This window comes from Mus caroli, unplaced genomic scaffold (genome assembly GCF_978045245.1).
Source record: "Mus caroli unplaced genomic scaffold, Mus_caroli_1 scaffold_6, whole genome shotgun sequence".
Taxonomy (NCBI): Eukaryota; Metazoa; Chordata; class Mammalia; order Rodentia; family Muridae; genus Mus; species Mus caroli.
The window spans coordinates 136,504,868-136,525,304 of NW_028227261.1; the positions used below are offsets into that span (position 1 = coordinate 136,504,868).

The 20,437-nt window shown below is 36.4% G+C and overlaps 1 protein-coding gene across 1 annotated transcript in view; it reads right to left on the reverse strand.

Moving 5' to 3' along the window:
• The window catches only part of Mmp16 (matrix metallopeptidase 16), a 255,409-nt gene that overhangs the window by 115,785 nt on the left and 119,187 nt on the right, over nucleotides 1–20,437 (reverse strand). Inside the window, exons 3-4 of the mRNA XM_021160140.3 lie at nucleotides 16,543–16,665; nucleotides 607–911 (exon numbers count right to left, since the gene is read on the reverse strand). Of these exons, the coding sequence (XP_021015799.1) occupies nucleotides 607–911; nucleotides 16,543–16,665 (428 nt within the window). The remainder of the gene's footprint in view (nucleotides 1–606; nucleotides 912–16,542; nucleotides 16,666–20,437) is intronic.

Consider the following 20,437-nt stretch of genomic DNA (forward strand, 5'->3'; position numbering starts at 1 on the left):
CTGCAATAAGGCTGGACTTTCTTACTTGATTCCCTGCTTCACATGTGAGAAGATCTCACAGTTTTACATCCATTCCCTTAAGTGTGTAAATATTCAACTATTTAAATTAATTGTAAGCAGCAGCTACTTTGATGGGCAGAAATGTTGCTTTGTTCATGAAACACCACATTTCACTTTCTTGTTATAGCAAGGATAGGGGCATGAGAAAAAAAAGGGAGGTTTCTCAGGTGTTCCTGGACCTGTAAATTGCTCTGAATGTACGTGGTTACCTTCAGTCACTGATCTTCATTTTCTTTCCCTTTATATGGTTCCAGGTTTCTGGCAGTGAGAGCCAGCCACACTTGGAAAGCCACAGGGCCTAGGAGGAATTAATCTGTGCCTTTGCCTAATATTTCTAAGCATGCCTTCTCTCAGAGCTTTATCTTTTCTCTTGATATCTGGGGCCATAGCCCTGCAGGCTACTGAGAGGCAAACTCAGAACATAGCTCAATTAAAAATAAAACAATGATATAGACCCTCTATATTACATTTATAAATTCATAAATCATTTGAACATCCTAAAATAAAAGAGGGATCATTAATCTCAGAAAGAAATGATGGACTTACCATCATGATTGGGATTTCCCAGTGTCCATGGCTCATCAGAATCAAAATGGGTGTCGCCTCCAATTCCTGGACCAGGGAAATAAGCATGTGCCAAAAATCCTCCCTCCCCATCAAATGGGGAACTGTCTCCATGAAAACCAGAAGCAAAAATGATGGTTATATCCACATCACGTTTGCCGTTTTCTAGTTCACTGTAGGGAACTTCTTCAAACGTTAGAGGAGTTACATTCTGCCACACATCAAAGGCACGGCGAATTGCTCTCCGGGTCTCAGGATCTCCAACTTTTGGAGTTACGTTCTTTATACTGAAAAGTTGGAAAAGATGATAATCAGTGTGGCTTCGCATATGCAATTTGAATTACTGCAAAAATTTTCATCTATTTGGTTTAGAATTATCAGACAAAATGGCAATTATATACAAATAGAATTTACACATTTTTATTAAGATTATAGATACTGTTCATTACACTGGTTTATTTCATTATCATCAATGAGACCTCCATGTGCCAAGGCTCTTAGGGAGTAGATCTGAGCAAAATGGTTAGTGAGAGGTTAGAAGATGGATCAATCACTTTGCCTTCTGGACAAGAGCAGGACGATGGATTTGCCAAGTGCTCAAGCACATGTAGCAGTTTTGAGCCGAAACTTTCTTTTTTATACACATCAATGCAGAACTCTGCCACTGTAGTTAGGCAATCAAGTGATAATACTTTTATTCATTTCCCTGTGCATTCTTACCAATTCAGCAAGTATGTAGCAAGTTGTACATTTGTTTGTTTGTTTGTTTGTTTAAACGAAAGGCCCAGTTATTTTGGTCTCTGATATTTTCCTCTGCGTAAATAAGATACTTCAGTTTTAAAGTTGTAAGTAATTAGCTACTTACTAAAAAAAAAGTTTACATATTTTGTGACTTTAAATGTAATTAGAAAGAAAATGAAAATATAACTTGGATATTATTATTACATTTTATTGGCACCTTTTTTTCTGATATTAATGCAAAATGATGAAGGAAAATTACTATGGATTTATTTAACATTAATTAGTTTATGAGATATACATATTTCCTGATACATTCTTTAAAATATAACATATACAAATCATATATCTAAACTTATAGTGTGTAATACTACAATTTTTTATATATTTTATGTTATATATTTTACAATAAATAGATGAATACTACAGGGTTCATAAGTTTCAAATCCTTTCAATTAGTAATATTTCTAAAGAGTAAACTAAGTAAAACCTTAATATAAAATATAATATGTCCTTCAATATGCTCTGCTTTACAGTCATCAAAGAGAACTGGGAGAGCTGCAAAGTGCAATGAAGTGTTACAGCTACGTCAGGGTGTCTAAAGTGCATGACTATGTCTATACAGGACTACAATTTATTTTTTTTATTAGATTTATTTCTCAACATGAAAAAACATTTGAAGATGTACTTTCCAGGAGTAAAGATAACGTTTTAATTACATAAAACTGAGTTGTCTTTCTGCTCTTTGACACTACCTAGGAAACATCTCAGCACCCTGCTGTTATGTCAAAGTCCATCCACCAAGGAGCCAGAACAGCTTCCTAAGCTTTTCATCTGAGGGCTGAGCTTCCAAACAACCCATGAGAGACCGAGGAGCCATTTTCAGCAATAGGGAACACTCACCGACTGTGTGGTAATGAGAGATTCAAAAACCAAAAAATTTAGGGCTTTGGGTTTGTCCCATATGCAATTGTAGATGAATTGGACACTGCTATGAACGCAAAACCACACAAGGTGCATGGAAGAGCTGTAGAACCTAAGAGAGCTGTGTCAAGAGAAGATTCTCAGAGACCAGCGTTCCACTTAACTGTGAAAAAGATCTTTGTTGGTGGTATTAAAGAAGACAATGAAGAACATCACTTATGAGATTATTTTGATCAGTATGGAAAGAGTGAAGTGATAGAAATTATGACTGACAGAGGCAGGGGAAAATAGGGCCTTTGCTTTTGTTACCTTTGATGGCCATGATTCTGTGGATAAGATTGTTATTCAGATATACCATACTGTGAATGGCCACAACTGTGAAATAAGAAAGGCTCTGTCTAAGCAAGAGATGGCTAGTGCTTCATCCAGCCAGAGAGGTCACAGTGGTTCCAAAAACTTTGGTGTGGTCGTGGAGGCGGTTTTGGTGGCAATGACAATTTTGGTCGAGGAGGGGACTCAGTGGTGGTGTTAGCTTTGGTGGCAGCCCTGGTGGTGGTGAATATGGTGGCAGTGGGGATGGCTACAATGGATTTGGCAATGACGGTTGTTATGGGAGGCAGCCTTGGTTACTCTGGAGGAAGCAGAGGCTATGGAAGTTGTGGACAGGGTTATGGAAACAAGGGTGGTGGCTATGGCTGGAGTGGCAGCTTTGACAGCTATAAGAAAGGAGGAGGTAGAGGCAGATTTGGTGGTGGTAGTGGAAGCAATTTTGGAGTTGGTGGAAGCTACAATGATTTGGGCACTTACAACAATCAGTCTTCAAATTTTGGACCCATGAAGAGAGGAAACTGGAGGAAGGAGGTCTGGCTATTATGGTGACTGAGGAAAGTACTTTGCTAAACAACAAAACCAAGGTGTCTATGGAGTCTCCCAACAGCAGCAGTAGTGATGGCAGTGGCAGGAGGTTCTAATTACAGCCAGGAAACAAAGCTTAGCAGGAAAGGGGAGCGAGAGAAGTGACAGGGAAGCTACAGGTTACAATAGATTTGTTAACTCAGCCAAGCACAGTGGTGTTAGGGCCTAGCTGCTACAAAGAAGACATGCTTTAGACAATACTCATGTGTGGGGGCAAAAACTCCAGGAGTGTATTTGTGACTAATTGTATAACAGTTGATTTTAGATTCTGTTCTGTGGAAAATGTAAAAGCATTCCAACAAAAGGTTCTACTATAGACATTTTTCACCCATGCTGTGGACTGCTAAGTGTAATGGCCTGATCATGATGATGAATAAATGTGTCTTTAAAAAAAATGAAAATAAAAAAAATAAACTGAGTTGTATTTAATCATTATAAATGATATAATACAGATAGCATTATGTGAACATTAAGTGTGACAAACTCTCAGTATACCTTATTTAACCCCAAAAGCAATAAATGGAAATAGGTATTTATACCTACATTAAAATTTTACAGTTATAAAAATTCAAAAAATTTTTTGTTGTTATTACAGAGATGGAAACATTCTGACAAGCATTTTCTATTTTTTTCTTCTTCTTTTTTAAAGTATAGAAGTGTTTATTCAGAGCATGGGGAGGAGAGTTGAGAGGGTAATAGAGACAGAGAAAGGGAGAGAGAGAGAGAGAGAGGCCATGAGCATATGGAGGGAGAAGGAGCAAGGGAATGGGGAATGGGGAGAGAGAGGTTAAGGGACAAAAAGACAGAACAGGAACAAGAAGACGAGTGACAAGCATTTTCTTAATCATTCTGAGAATCCATGTTTTGGAATCCATAAAACCACATAAATCTAAAATTATGATTTCCATCCCATCATAATAAATAGTGCAAACATAATTTAAATTTTAATTTGTTGTTGAAATTTGTTTATTCTATATAAAAGGATTGTAGAAGAATTTTAATCCAGCATCATGGCTGCTTGGGCAAGAGATCACATCCAAAACCTTAAAGGTCTATGTGATATGATAGGATTGCACACATGCCCTTGATGACAGAAAATTTTGCAATACACACATTTAGTCTCAAACAATATAAATAATCTTAGTTTTAAGAAGGAGCCATATTTGAAAGTGATGTCTAATTGAGGGAAGGGAATTTAATTGAGCTCAGGCAATACACTGAATGTTCAGTTGAGTTCAGTTCATTGGAACTCAGTGTAGTTCAGTTGAATGCAATTGGGTTTGGTTGAGTTCCTGCAGTTCTGTTCAGTTCATGGACTCAGTGTAGTCAGTGCGGTTCAGTTCATGCAATTCAGAGTCAATTTTCCCGAGGAGTACAATTCAGTGCGAAGCCAAGAAAAACCAGTTTGAATTAGTCAGATTGGAAAGGAGTTCCACAACAGCTGAATTGAATAGACAGCCATTGTTCAGGAAGAACTAGAAAGGGTGAGTTTATTCAGCAGTAAGACACTGAGACAGCAATTACATCAGAGAATAAAGGTTACTTTCATTGTTAGGCTAAACACCAACAAGCAGAACAGGTGAGGAGATTGATAAAGAAATATCTAGGGCATAAAAAGCCATTGAGTAGAGATGTCTCAACAGATTCCAAGAGCCAAAAATAGTACCATAGGATTTTTTGTTGTTGCTGTCTTTTGGTTTGTTTTTATTTTCGGTTGTGTATATTTTGTTTGGCTTTTTGTTGTTGTTGTTGGTGGTGGTGGTGGTTGTCGTTTCATTTTCTAATTTTCTTAATTCTTCTTATGATGGGATTGTTGAAGTTTTGGGAAAAAATCCCCAGCACATAGGGTTGACAGAAACTATTTTAATTTTGCATTATAATTATTTTTATGCTTATTTTTCCCATAATTTTTAAATATTATATGTCATCATTGCCATTCCCTTTGCTTCTTTTATTTTCCTTTGAAAGTAGGAAGAACAGTGGTAGTATTAGGAATGATTTTTGACATCAGGCTTGTGCAATAAACAATTTATTTGAGACACTGTGCGTAATTTATATGATAGAATTTATGGACTCTTGGAAATTGGTGGGGCAGGAGATCAGGTGGTATCTGTAGAGACACTCTGCATTCTTGAGGGTGCATATATGACTAAGGTTAACATCACTGACAGCATGGATAGAAGACATTAATTTCTGCGTGCTCAGGAATGGTTGCTTATCATTTGCTGCAAAACGTGTTCTCCATTCGGCATGGAGTCCTGCACTCTATTTTGAGAAAGAGAAAACATCTCTTGGAGGCATCAAGACCTTTATAGCTTCTTAGAAGTAAATTTTCCATCTTAAGGCATAAGAGGCATGTCAACTGAAGGCATAATTCTGAATTTTGTGTAAACTAAATCACTAGGAGGAATTTATCTTCTTTATGCACTATGGGGCTGCAAAAGTGCCAATAGCATGTTATTTGAAAAATATTACTGCAGAATGAGAACTAATCTAGACACTAGACTATACACCAAAGGAACTTGTATTGTTTTGCAACAATGCATGGGAAATTAAAAGAACAAAAATAGTGGTAATCTCGGGAAGCATTTGAGTGGGTGAGGTGCAAGCTAAGCAGATGGTAAATGTTGCTTTCCTGGCACGATAGATCTAAGGCACTTAACACTGATTGTCTAGACAAAGTAACAGTCAGTACAGGGCAAGCATTGTCCATTTAAAGAATAGAGCTGAAGGGAAGTGTAATAAAATCAACATAAAAGAGAAGGTGATAAAATGAGGTAGTTCTGACAGGCAGATAATTTTCTAAAAGAAGGAAGATTCTGGAAAGGTGAAAGCACAGAACCACTCTGATCTTACTTTCATTATAAATATGACTATATGTTGCAGAAAACGTGTAGGAGGGGAAGAGTGGCAGTAAAAACACTTTCATTAACTCACACAGAGGATAGACAGGAGCTGGCTCACAGACATGGTTCTGCAGACACAGGACATCTATTTTACTACACACTCTGAGAGAACCACGAGTGGGGATTGGTGATTTCATGTATAATGAAAGTATCAATTTTATTTCAAGTCAAGGATACTCTTAATTATGAAAGCAAATGAAGTTGTCTAAGTGTGAGCTGTAGGTGAGAAGGTAGTGGCTGTGCATGAGAGAAGGAGAGCAGTAACACAATGCAGAGTAACACTGATTGTAAACTCCTTAAGCTTCACTCTGTCCCTCAATTTTCCAAAGCCATCAACCGAGGACTTTTCAAAAATATGCTTTCCCATCCTATATGTGATGTTATTTATAATAAATATAAACCTCATATGTGCAATTCAGAGCCATAGTAAGAGTTCAATGTGGAGACACACACCCAAAACCAACAGGCCATATGAATGTTGTCTTTTTTTTTGTTCATAGCTGCTTAATTTTTTTCTTTTTGCACATTCTAAAATATATTTATTTTTAAATGTGTATTGGTTATTTTATTTACATTTCAAATGTTATCCCCCTTCCTAGTTTCCCCACTGTGAACCCCCTATCCCATTCCCCCTCTTCCCCGCTTCCATATGGGTGCTCCCCAACCCACACACCCACTCCTGTCTGCCCTTGCATTTCCCTATAATGGGGCACCAAGCCTTCACAGGACCAAGGACCTCCCTTCCATTGATATCACATAAGGTCATTCTCTGCTACATATGCAGGTGGAGCCATGGGTCTCTCCATACATACTCTTCATCCTACTTAGAAGGATAATAATCATAGGAGGTAGAAGTAGGGAGGTTCTTGGGAGCAAGAAGAGAGGGAGGATGCAACAGGGATGACATTTGCTGAAATACCCAAGAAAGGGGGGAAAAATCTGTAGAAATTATATCCAAAGCTAGGCACTCCCGCGGTTGAGGGATGAGGCCACCCACTCATCTCAAAAATATTAACTCAGAATTGCTCATCTCTAAAGGACATACAGTGACAAAGAGTTGAGCAGCTGTTGTCCTTCTTAATGCCACCTTTACATTAACTGAAACATGACATAACAGAGGCACACAGATACCACTGGGTCATGAATGTACAATAAAATATTAAACCTTAAAATTTCTAATGTATAATGAAAAATAAATGGTGGCCACATAAAAGGGTAGCACTATGAAATGAAGAAGATTAAAAACTTTTGGCAACTGTAGTGAAGCTAATTTAATTGAAAAAAATCACTTGCCTCTTTCCTTTTATAAATGAAAAAACATTTAAAGTTAGACTGCTGTTTTATAATTGGAGGTAAGAAAAAAGTTAGAACCCTTGGAATTTAATTAAAAGGCGAGCCTTTGCAATACTATTCTCTCAAGATTATTACATCTTGAAGAGGGTTAAATCAGTTACACTAAGGAAATGCCTTTCTTGACATAAATTAATTTCTATAAATGCATGATACTCGTCTGTAAAAAAAATCTTCTCTATATTACAAGTCTATGTATCTTTGTGGTAATACTATATATTAATTTATTAACATTGATTTTTTGAGTAGGACATTCTATCTAGTAGGTTTCTTCCTTACATAATATTGATTCAGTTAAAAAAGAAACTCTGATGAAATTTCTATTAAAAATTTCTATGACATTCTAGGAAGTATGATGTTTTATTACACTAAGTTTTCAAACTAAGAGAAAAATATATCTCTGTATTTAGGCCTGGTTTCTTATTCTGATGTTCAATAAATGTTCATTATTTTCTAAACATGAATAACTTCTAGACTACTATGTATTTATTGCCTATAGTAGTCAAAAAAAATCATCACTGTATTATCTGCATACTAGAAAATATACCATCAAAGAGATAAAGCTAGGCACAAAAAGAGATTCAGAAACACCTGAAAAATCTATAATTATCAAACAAGGTATTCAAAATAACACATCAATATCTCAGAATCTTAATTAAAGTAGCATATATATACATATACATACACACACACACATATATATATATATATATATATATATATATATATATATATATGAGAGAGAAAAAGAAAGAGAAAGAGAGAGGGAGGGAGAAAGAGAGAAAAGTTATAGAAACTGTAAGAAAAGAATAAAAGGGCAGAACATATATCAAATTACATGTGAAACAAACAAAGAATGAATCTGGTAGTCTCATTATAGCCAAGAAAAAAATATCAGTCACTGGTAAAACATTGCAGGAAATACCTAAACTTCAAAGTACAGGAAAGAATGAAAACCAGTATAGATAATCCAGGAATTATGGGGAAATCGCTGTAAAGTTTACATCCAAAGGAAGGATAGTGGATATAATCACATGTGAGAATATTACAATATTAATGACTGAAAACAATCTACCGATTCATGAAACTCAGAAGAGGACCCCACCATGCCAAAATCATATCTGTAGAGGAACAAGCAAAATGATTGTAATTACAGTTATCTTTTAAAAGAACATGCCATAAGAAAACACTACAGAATGTATGAAATGGTCAGATGATAAGTAATAAAACCATGAACCTACAAATCAGCATCCAGTGAAATTAGCATTCAAAAGTGAAGTAGAAAAAATAAATTTTCAAAGAAATATTAAGAAACTCTTGTCAGGAGACTCTCTTAACAAGAATTTTAAGACTTCCTTAGAGATAAGATCAGAAATTGAGATCTACATAAAGAAAGGAAAATTATTATAGAAGGAATACACTTCTTTTTAGATATCACAAAATATGAAAAATTTTATGTGAAAAGAATAAGCAAGTTAACATTAAAATAAAATCTTTACAACTTACATTTTATATATTTATTATATATGTGAATATATACCATATATATACATGTGTGTGTATATATATATATATATATATACACTCACAGACACACATGTATACACACACACACACATACATATATATATATATGTGCATATGAGAAAAAATAAAACTTATGGAAATTAAGTAAAAATATAAATGAGTAAAAAATAATTTTGTAAATAAACAGACACAATATGTTTACATTCATTGCTACCTTATTATTAGGCAAAATGCAACACTTAACAAAATCATAAGCAGTCTTCTTAGGTGGGAAATGGATTTTGAAGTTGAAATTCCAGAAACTCAATATGATCAATACAAAGCCTAAAAATGTATATAGAAATTTAAAAGACTATTAGACACTATGAGCACTTTAAAGACAGTAGTTTAGATAATGTGATGTTGTTTTGGAACTGACAGGTCAAGAGTCAAATGGAAAAAAGGAGAAGTCAACTGACCTGTGACTAAGGTGTAACAGGAATACAGTTTTAAAAATGGAGATCTTTTTAACAATAGTGTCAGGGGACAGTACATTTCCACATAAATGAAAACAGATAAAATTAATGTGGACAGTTTTCCATATTATTTTTAATGTAACAGAAACTGTAGTTAGGAATGTAGGTCAATCACTAGAGTGTTAACTAGCAAGCAGTGTGCACTGATTTTGTTCACCATCACCACATTAACATATATGGTAGTACACACCTGTAATCCCAGCCCTCAAGAGGGGGAGAAAGCTTTGAACTTACTAGAGGATGACACCCACTACCCTCACTCATAAATCCAGATGTTTTTGATGGTATAGTTTTGGACATTACATGTAACAACAAAAGAATAAATGTAAGATGGATACTATTAGAATTAATAAAGCTGCTTTAAAATATGTCATAGAGATAATGAAAGTGTGTGCCCCAGAACAAGAGAAAGTACTTTAGGATATAAATGATGAAAGACAGTTCAGTGTAATTTATACACATCTTAACCAGAAAATGTGATCTGGCACCTCACCAAAAAAAAAAAAAAAAAAAAATACTCTTAGAGAAAGTGCAGACAATGCTAAACATTACAATTTACTAAAGAATCCATCTAAATACAGCAGCTTTCTCTCCTTGAACCAATGAAAAATTTGACACTGTGTTTTGCCTAGTCTTATGTTAGCTTGAAACAAGCATTTGGTAAAGATTCTCTGAAAGACTATCCAGAGACTGCCCCACCTGGTGATCCATCCCAAAACAGCCACCATGCCCAGATTTGCTGATTCCAAGAAGTGCTCCCTGATAAAGCTGTCTCCTGAAAGACTCTGCCACAGCCTACCCAATACAGAAATGAATGCTTGCAGCCAACAATAGGACTGCTGAGCACAGGGTCCCCAATGGAGGAGTTGAAGAAAGAACTGAAGGAGCTGACCGGATTTGCTACAACATAGGAAGAACAATATCAATCAGTCAGATTCCCCAGAGCTCTCAGGTACTAAACCAACAAAGAGTACACATGGAGGGACCCATGGCTCCAGCTGCATATGTAGGAGAGGATGCCCTCATCTGGCATCAATGGGAGGGGAGGTCCTTGATCCTGTGGAGGCCTTATGCCTCAGTGTAGGGGAATGCTAGGACAGTGAGGCAGGAGTGGGTGGGTGGGAAAGCACCCTCATGGAAGCAGTGGGAGGAGGAATGAGACAATGAGAAGGGGGATGCAGAGGGGAAACTGGGAAGGGGGAATAGCATTTGAATTGTAAATAGATAAAATAACCAATAAAAAATCAAATGAAAGAAAAAAGGAGTGTTCCTCTTTCTCCAAATCCTCGCCAGCATCTGCTGTCAACTGAATTTTTGATCTTAGCCATTCTGACTGGTGTGAGATGGAATCTCAGGGTTGTTTTGATATGCATTTCTCTGATGATTAAGGATGCTGAGCATTTTTTCAGGTGCTTCTCAGCCATTAGGTATTCCTCAGGTGAGAATTCTTTGTTTAGCTCTGAGCCCCATTTTTTAATGGGGTTATTTGATTTTCTGGAGTCCACCTTCTTGAGTTCTTTATATATATTGGATATTAGACCCCTATCAACACATAAGTGGATGCTCACAGTCAGCTATTGGATGGATCACAGGGCCCCCAATGGAGGAGCTAGAGAAAGTATCCAAGGAGCTAAAGAGATCTGCAACCCTGTAGGTGGAACAACATGGTGGCGCACGCCTTTAATCCCAGCACTCGGGAGGCAGAGGCAGGTGGATTTCTGAGTTCGAGGCCAGCCTGGTCTACAAAGTGAGTTCCAGGACAGCCAGGGCTACACAGAGAAACCCTGTCTCGAAAAACCAAAAAAAAAAAAAAAAAAAAAGAACTAACCAGTACCCCGGAGCTCTTGACTCTAGCTGCATATGTATCAGACGATGGCCTAGTCGGCCATCACTGGAAAGAGAGGCCCATTGGACTTGCAAACCTTATATGCCTCAGTACAGGGGAATGCCAAGGCCAAAAAGTGGGAATGGGTGGGTAGGGGAGTGGGGGGAGGGTATGGGGGACTTTTAGGATAGCATTGGAAATGTAATTGAGGAAAATACATAATAAAAAAATATTAAAAAAAAAAGAAAAAAGTATTCTCAATTGCAAAAGTGCCTCATACTATTAAGCTGCCAGGAAGCCTGTAAGGCATGTCCTTAATCAGCAATTCCCAAGGGAGCACCTTGTCCCTTGTTGTTGGTCCTGTGTTCTGTAAGAAAGCAGACTGAAGGTACCATGAGAATGCAAGCCAGGATGCATCATTCCTCTATAGCTTCTGCATTAGCTCCTGCCTCCAGGTTCAGATTTGGGTTCCTGTTTTTTGCTTCCCTCAATGTAGTGTCATTAAGGATATGTAAGCCAAATAAAGCTCTTCATCCACAAGTTGCTGTTGTTCATGGAGTTTCATCTCAGTCATAACAATCCTAACTAAGACATGCTATCCAAACAGTTATAATTCCAAATACTGACATGGCTAAATGTTGAAGAGACTTTAGGCAACATAGTTTTCAACTAGCACTAATGACTATTTCAAATAGAACAACCAGCCACTTGGCACTTTAATACAGAGCTCACCCCCATTTTAATACACAGTAAACAATTATTCTCCTTGGTACTTATCCAAATTATCTAGAAATTTATATGGACATAAAACTAACACAAAAGTGTTTATAAAACCATATTCTAGAGAAATGGAGAAAAAACTGAGATGCTTCAATTGGCAAATAAATAAACTGTGGCATCTTTACAATGAGCTATTATTTAGCCATAAAAATAAATGATTTATCAATGCAAAAAAAGGTATGTAAAAAATCTTAGGTAGCCCTCAACAGTCATTTGATAGGTATCACTTGTGATTTTAGATCATCAGATTTTGCAAATGAGGTACACTAAAGAAAATATTCATGGAACCAAAAACTGCGCTGGACAGGATTCACTGGTGGAAAATGGGTGTGACAGTGAATTTTAATAATATTTAAGATGGTCATAATTTTTAATTATTTTGTAATTGCATAGAATTAATTAGGCTTTCTGAATAGAAATGTGTAAAGTAAAATGACAGTATATTTAATTTTACAAAATCTTATATTTTCTAATGTTTGTTACATTTATAAACACCTTTTATGTCACCTTATAAGAAAATGAATTGCTATCAATCAATCTTTTATAAAGTGGACAAGTTATTTTCAAGCAGTCTCTCATTTTCACACTATGTACTACTTGATAAAAAACTTCACTATAGAAAGAAGGCTCATTTGACAGCAGGCATTAATATTGCCCTCACTGGGATGTAAACAGTATTTCATATTCATTTCTTTGAATAAAGTTTAACTTTCTTTTGAAAATGCAAATAGTATAATTAGTATGAAATGTTTCTGAAGATGAATGGATAACCCCACAAAAATTTAAATTACTGTGAATACTAGCTTCGTAGGAAAAAACAAGTTTATTTTTTAACTCATCTGAATAGCAGTTCACATAATTTTCGTAAAACAACTATCTAGTGTCATTCTACCTGGGAGGATAATATGAGGCTATAAGGTAAATAAACACAAATAACTTATACTAGATAAATAAAGAAAAGCAAAACAAATTAAAGTTATCTTTTAACATCTCATTAAGGCATTTTTATGAAAATAGCAAGTATTATAAAATTCCTCTTCTAATCACACACTTTGATTGAGGTATTTCTGGCATACCCTCTTCCTGAAGTACCTTCCATTTCTATCCATTGCCTTAATAATTTCTTTCAAATCTCCTTATAGGTCTCGGCTATAAGAATCATTTCTTTAACAATACTCTCTGGTTTTCTAGAATGTCTTAGACAATCCTGACTTACTTGTTTGTGTGTGTATGTGTGTGTGTGTGTGTGATTACCATCCTATTTACATAGTTATCACATTTATATAGTTGTTTAACCTCTACACTGCTATGTATTTCCTAATAACAGGGTCCTAAATTTTATTTGTTATTATCTCACAGAGCTGAGAACTCTTTTTGTTCATACCACAACTCTATAGGACGTAGTACTTCAGTTTGTAAATAAGTAGTCATAATATATCCCAATAAAGTAACTATCCTCCTAGGTGGGACATCATTTTGCATCATTGAAGATAGCACAGAAGGATATCGACTTCAATAAATAACAAAAAATAAAATAAAATAAAATAAAATAAAAAACGAAGATAAAGTGGTTATAGTGCTTACCACAGTTACTAACTGTGATGGTTTGTATATTCTTGGGCCATGGAGTGGCACCATTTGGAGGAGTGGCCTTGTTGGAATAGGTGTGACCCGGTTGGAGTAGGTGTGTCACTATGGGTGTGGGCATAAGATCCTCACCCTAGTTGCCTGGAAGTCAGTCTTCCACTAGCAGCCTTTGGGTGAAGACATAGAACTCTCAGCTCCTCCTGCACCATGCCTGTCTGGATGCTGCCATGCTCACACCTTGATGGTAATGGACTGAACCTCTGAATCTGTAAGCCAGTCCCAATTAAATATTGGTTTTTATAAGTCTCGCTTTGGTCATGGTGTCTGTTCACAGAAGTAAAACCCTAACTAAGACAGAAGTTGATACCAGGGACTGGGGTATTGCTGTGATAGGCCTGACCATACTTTTATTTGAAAGAATGTGGATTTTGGGACTTTGGATTTAGAAAGCAGTGCAGTGCTTTAAATGGGGCTTAATGGGTCATCCTAGTAGGAATATGGAAAAATTTGTTGCTGGGAGTAATTTGAGCTGTGTTGACCTGGCCCAAGAGATTTCAAAGGAGAAGAATTTCAGAATGTGGCATAAAGACTGTTTTTGTGGTATTTTGATGAAGAATGTGACTACTTTTTGCCCTTGCCTGAAAAGTCTGCCTGAGGCTAAGGTGAAGAGACTCAGATTAATTGCACTGACAAAGGAAGTTTCAAAAAAGCTCAGCAGAGACTTTATTCTCTGGTTAAGTCTTATGAAGGGAAGTTTGAACAAGCATAGCAAGCTTAGAAAGGAAAAATATAAAATAAATGGTTCGAGTATTACAGGGGTACCAGGAAGTGAAAAGGAGCAAAATCCTGTGTTCTAGGAGATAACAGATTAAGGGAGTGGGACCTTGGGGCAAGATCCTACCCAGCTAAATTTAGATCCAGGCATGGTGGTATACAGCTTTAATCCCAGGAGACAAGCATGCTGACCTCTGCATTCAAGGTCAATCTACTGAGCAAGACCCAGGATAGCCAAGCTTAGGCAGTGAAGGACTTGGAAAACAGAAATCCAGTGACAATGTAATAGTACAAGCAGGTCATTTTCTACTTCTGAAAGCAGCAGAACTTGGCAGCTTCAGCCATGTGGTTCTGGCTATAGAGTTAAGAAAGAAAGGAACTACTGGGATAATTTATGCTGGTTAGCTGGAGCTAAGCAATTAGTAGTGATTATGAAGAGACCAGCATCACTGAGGTGAAATCTTCTGGGAAGTGTTTTCTGGGAACACAAAGAAGCTGTGTCCCAGAGATAGCCAAGGTTGTACCTCTTATTGCAGCTGGACTTATCAATGTGTAAGAATCACCCAGGTGGTACTGGTTTTGAAGGCATGAAGGGGTTATGAAGAACAGCTGAGGCTTGGCACTGTGAGAGGTCATGGAAGGCAACTGGAGAAGGTATAGTCTCAGCTGTAGTTGATGGCCCAGGACTGAAGGGGTCATGCAAAGGATTTGAAGCTTGGCACCATGACTAGAGCCTATGAGAGGCTATTGGTGAACCCTAGTTGGAGTGGAACACCCCGGTGTAATGAAGATGTCAGTACCATGGGATGATCACCAAGAACAGAAGCCATCGTGGAGTGGATCAACCTGAGCTTAGAGTACTATAGATGGCAGAGCTGGAGAAGTGATGCCAGCCCTTAGGACGAGCCCAAAAGATCAAGTGGAATCCCAGACACTGAAACAAGAAGCTGTAACATTGAAATTGCCTTGGAGACTCAAAGATGTTAAAGATGACAGAGCTATGGGATATGTGCTGAGGAAAGCTGCTAACAGGGAGTGGAACCAGCCCAGGAGAAAGCAGTTTGTTGCAGTCAACAAAGATGAAAAAGGAGTGGAGATCTGAAGACCACTTTGACATCAGCCATGGAGATGCAGAGTTTGGAATTTGCCCAGCTGCATTTCTATCTTTCTTTGGGGATTACAGTTAAGTGATTGGATGAATTTCAGGAGAGACCTTGAACTTTGGACTTTTAACATTGTTGAGACTGGTATATGCTATGAGGACTTTGAAAGTTGGACTAAATGCATTTTGCATTATGCTATGTTTAAGTATGGCCCCCCATAGACTCATGTGTTTGAAAAGTCTATGGGGGCCAGGGAGTGGAATGTGACGGTTTGTATATTCTTGGGCCATGGAGTGGCACCATTTGGAGGTGTGGCCTTGTTGGATTAGGTGTGACCTGGTTGGAATGGGTGTGTCACTGTGGGTGTGGGTATAAGATCCTCACCCTAGTTGCCTGGAAGTCAGTCTTCCACTAGCAGCCTTTGGGTGAAGACATAGAACTCTCAGCTCCTCTTGCACCATTCCTGTCTGGATGCTGCCATGCTCACATCTTAATGGTAATGGACTGAATCTCTGAATCTGTAAGCCAGCCCAAATTAAATGTTGTTCTTTATAAGACTTGCCTTGGTCATGGTATCTGTTCACAGCAGTAAGACCCTAACTAAGACACTAACCATTTTAAAAGCCTATCATTTAAAAGAGGGACTTAGAGACTTTATCATTTGTTTATTTCTTAGACTATAAATACTTTTCAAAGACTATACTGTGTTAAAACATGAATATCATATCCCTCAGAATATTGGCATCCTTCAGAAGCAGCGAGGGACAAAATGCAAAAAGACAAAAAAAAAATCAAAGAATGTCTTCAATGTCCCCTAATGGCCATTTATCCCCTTTTTATTTCACTTGTAAATGCTTTAGGTCAATATAGCATCACTTTTCATGTCATTCTTGTTCATAAAACACCACATATAAAAAAATGTGCAAACAAATAACAATGGAACAAGGTCTGGAGGTAGGGCTGAGCTTGCATACCTGTAAGTGATATGTTTGTGTTGCCACTTCTGTCCAGTTAACGCATAGCGCTTTCGACGAATGTTGAATTTAGAGCTGCCTCTTGTCTGGTCTGGTACACCGCATCGAGGCTTCTTCATCCAGCTTTAGAAAAAAGAAAAGAAAAGAAAAAAAAATGAGTATTTTTCAGAACCTCTTCTTAATGATCACAAAATAAGAACAGACAGTAATCCATAAAGTGATGGGTAAAAGGTCCATGTTCAATGTTTTTGTGATATAAATCTTAATAGATACCATGCATTTCCAGAATGAGTGAAGACTTACTGTGCTACTACTCAAATCCTTTAGTATATTTCCTCTCTCTGATGTAATGATGTATTTTGAGATAACCGCAGAAAGGAGGGGCCGGAGAGATGACTCAGCAGCTAACAGACCTGACTGATCTTCCAGAAGATCCAGGTTCAATTCCCAGAACCCACCTGACACTTACAGTGGTATTTAACTCCTGTTCCAGGTGTAACTCCATATATCAGTGTGTATAAAATAAACAAATAAACTATAAAAGTGAAAAATATGTTAAAAAATAATATATACTTTTGAAAATGGTATGCAACCTTGAGCAAATCTGCACTTCCCCATGCCATCTATGAAATGACACTAAGGACTCATTCTGTGCTAAAATTTAGTGATGTTTTCCATATGAATTTTCCATTATAATTTCTGTTTATAACATTCACATATAATAACTCATAATATTTTACTATATATACCATTTCATTTCAACATCTCATTATAATTTGTTTGACTATTGAAAACTATTGTACAATTTTAAGATTTGATTTTAGACTTTCAGCAATTTTTGCATGGGTTATGACTTAATACTTTCTTTTAAATTATATTTTAAATTTTATTTATGTATATGGATGTTTTGTCTTCATATATTTCTATATAACATCTGTGTACCTGGTCCCTACAGGGTTAGAATGGGGTGCTAGATCTTTTAAACCTAGAGAGATTGTTGTGAGCAACCTAAAGGTGCTGAAAATTGAACTAGGATCTCTGACAGAGCAGCCTGTGCTATAAAGATTGCATCACCTTTCCAATGGATTTTATTATCAGTCATGCAAATGACAGGGTTTGCTATGGCAGAGACCCACTCCCCAAGCCTGTAGAAAAATACATTGCTCTTTCACACAGTGCTGGCATTTTTCAAATTCTCTGTTTATTATTTCTATTCTCAATGTTAATCAAATTCAATAATTATAAAGTATTTTCAACACACTACATTAGAAAAGTTAAATCATAAAAAGTATTTTTAAAAATAAGCAGTTCAGTACCACGAAATGAAGCTTAACACTGAAATGAAACACTGTTCTCAATGTGTTGATTTTAATGTACAGTATAATGTCATAATCTAACATGTTTTCTTGGCCATAACACTTGATCACTGTGATGTCTGCTACCTACCCTTGAACCTTGTCTCAGCAGAATGTTGTTAAGGATTTTCCATAGTTTCCCTTGAAGAATATATCTGTTGTTTTCCTTGTTTCTGTTTTTTTATTTGTTTTTCTCATCAAACTCTTTTACTCTTAACAAATAACAAGATCATCCTTGAACTTTGGTGGATAAACAAATCAAAAAGCAAATGAAAATGATTCTTTTCTTATTTCCATCACATGAGCATGTATATATGTATATATATATATATATATATATATATATATATATATATATATAGTAGAGTTGATTTTAGAAATGGAGCCTGTGAATATTCATGATTTAACTGGGTACTTTCATGTACACTAAAAATATGGTCCCTGGAGGGAAGGCTAAAGGAGGTTTGTGAGTTCAAGACCCAACAGGTCACCATCATTCTAGCACACATAAAGAAATACAGCATTTGTCTCTAAATATATTCATTTATTCTTAGTACACTATCCTATTGCTTTTACTGTCATCTCTTTTTTTTAACTGACATTATATAAAACTGATGCATGTTCATTATAGAATGACCTCAAATTAAAACAAACAAAAAACTTATGTTTTTGAAAGTGAGTTAACGTTTTAGAACCAACTTGCTTAAATCAGCTATTCTTACACTATACATATATGAGAATAACAAAAGGCACCAATGACATTACTGTCTTTTCAAGAAAGATAACACTTTTAAAGCAAGCATTTACAATTTCTGCATTATTATTATTATTAGTAGTAGTAGTAGTTGTATACTTATAGAAATGTGGACATCACAATATCCTCAGTTATCAGACATAACTAATCTCAGTCTAGTCTAAATATCTTGGTTATAAGGAAAATCATCCCCTTTTCAAGTCAATTACATAGATTCCAAACTACTAACTCCCTGGAGGCCACCCTCCATTTCAGGATTAAATGCAGCAGAAATGAAAGTCCTCTTCAGTCAGCATGATGTCTGGTCTTATGTTCAGGAGAGTATCTTTCAACTCAGTGATAGCTCTAGTTCTTTGTTAATATATATTACAGCAGCTATTTGTTTGCACATATTTCATAAGTAATGACCAGCTCAGAAATATAATGTTTGTACATGAGTAGGTAATTTAACTATTCTCCACACACAACAGTGCCCACTAAAGTTAGTAAGATTTGCTTTTAGAGTTAGATCATGCTGGTGAACACTAGTCAACACTCTGTTACTGTGCTCTTGAGAAAGGATTTTCAATGCTGCTGGGGCTACTCTCAGAATCTTCAGCCCAAGCAACCTTGTAGTTTCAACTTTTCAAAGTCTGTGATTATGGTTGTGCACAGGCAGCTGCTGCTCAACACAGGTGTGGTTTATGTATCTCGTGACACAGCAGAGCTGCTGCAAGAAACAGCCCTGGAAGGGGATGGAAGAGAGACCAGCTCTCAGAGATGTAATTGGATACCACATTGGTACCTACATTTACTAAAAGAAAATTTGCTTTCAAAAACATATATTGCAAGAGTTTAGACATGCTTTCATCATCCATAAATCCCAAATTTTATTTAAGAGGAAGCAGTATCATGCAGCTTAGATCTGTCCCAGATTTTTCTAGGAATGCTTAAAAATGTTTTTTAATTTCTTCACACATTCACAGGCTGCATCTGTACAGAAGGACCAGAACCACCAGGTATACAGAGAGTGTTTAAACAAATTTACACATGGCTCAAACATTGAGAGCTTAGGTTTTTCTCTACCAGCCTGTCAACTGCTTGCCTGGACACATGTACAGCCCACAAGACAAAGTGCAAAAGGAAGAAACTGAAGTGCAAAGGGCAGAGAAGAATGTATTAGTCACCGCAGTCCTCAAAAAGAAAAGTTCAGCTCTTGTCTAATCTTATTAATGTGTTGCCTTCAGATGAGTCTAAGCCCTTTGTTTTAGCTACCAGCTTTGGCAGCTAACAAAGTGAAGTCAGACCCATCCACTATTACAATACTGTGTGAAAGCCAGAAGCATATGTAAGACAGTAAAAAGCAAAATAAAATAAATAACTAAGATAGCATCTTTTTTTTTCTAAATTGAAAAGTATTAGCATTATTGTATTATCTTGACATCTGGAAAAAAGAAGAATAATGCAGACTACTGATGTGTGCATAAAATATAATGGTTCACGGAATATCTCATTAATCATTCCAATTAACAAATTGCGATTTTAAATACTACTACAATTTCCTAGCACATTTTTGGAAATTCTAGTTCAATTTAAAACAGTTTAAATTTAAAAATCAACATTTTTTTGATTTTTTTGGCATTATGTAGATTATCTAAACTCTTCAAACACGCGCGAGCACGCACACACACACACACGCATACATTTATGCACACACACATATTAGTTCACACATATTGCCATATATACAAAAGTAGACAGAATTCCAAAGTAAATATTAACTACTGTAAGAAATAGCCCTCTCCTC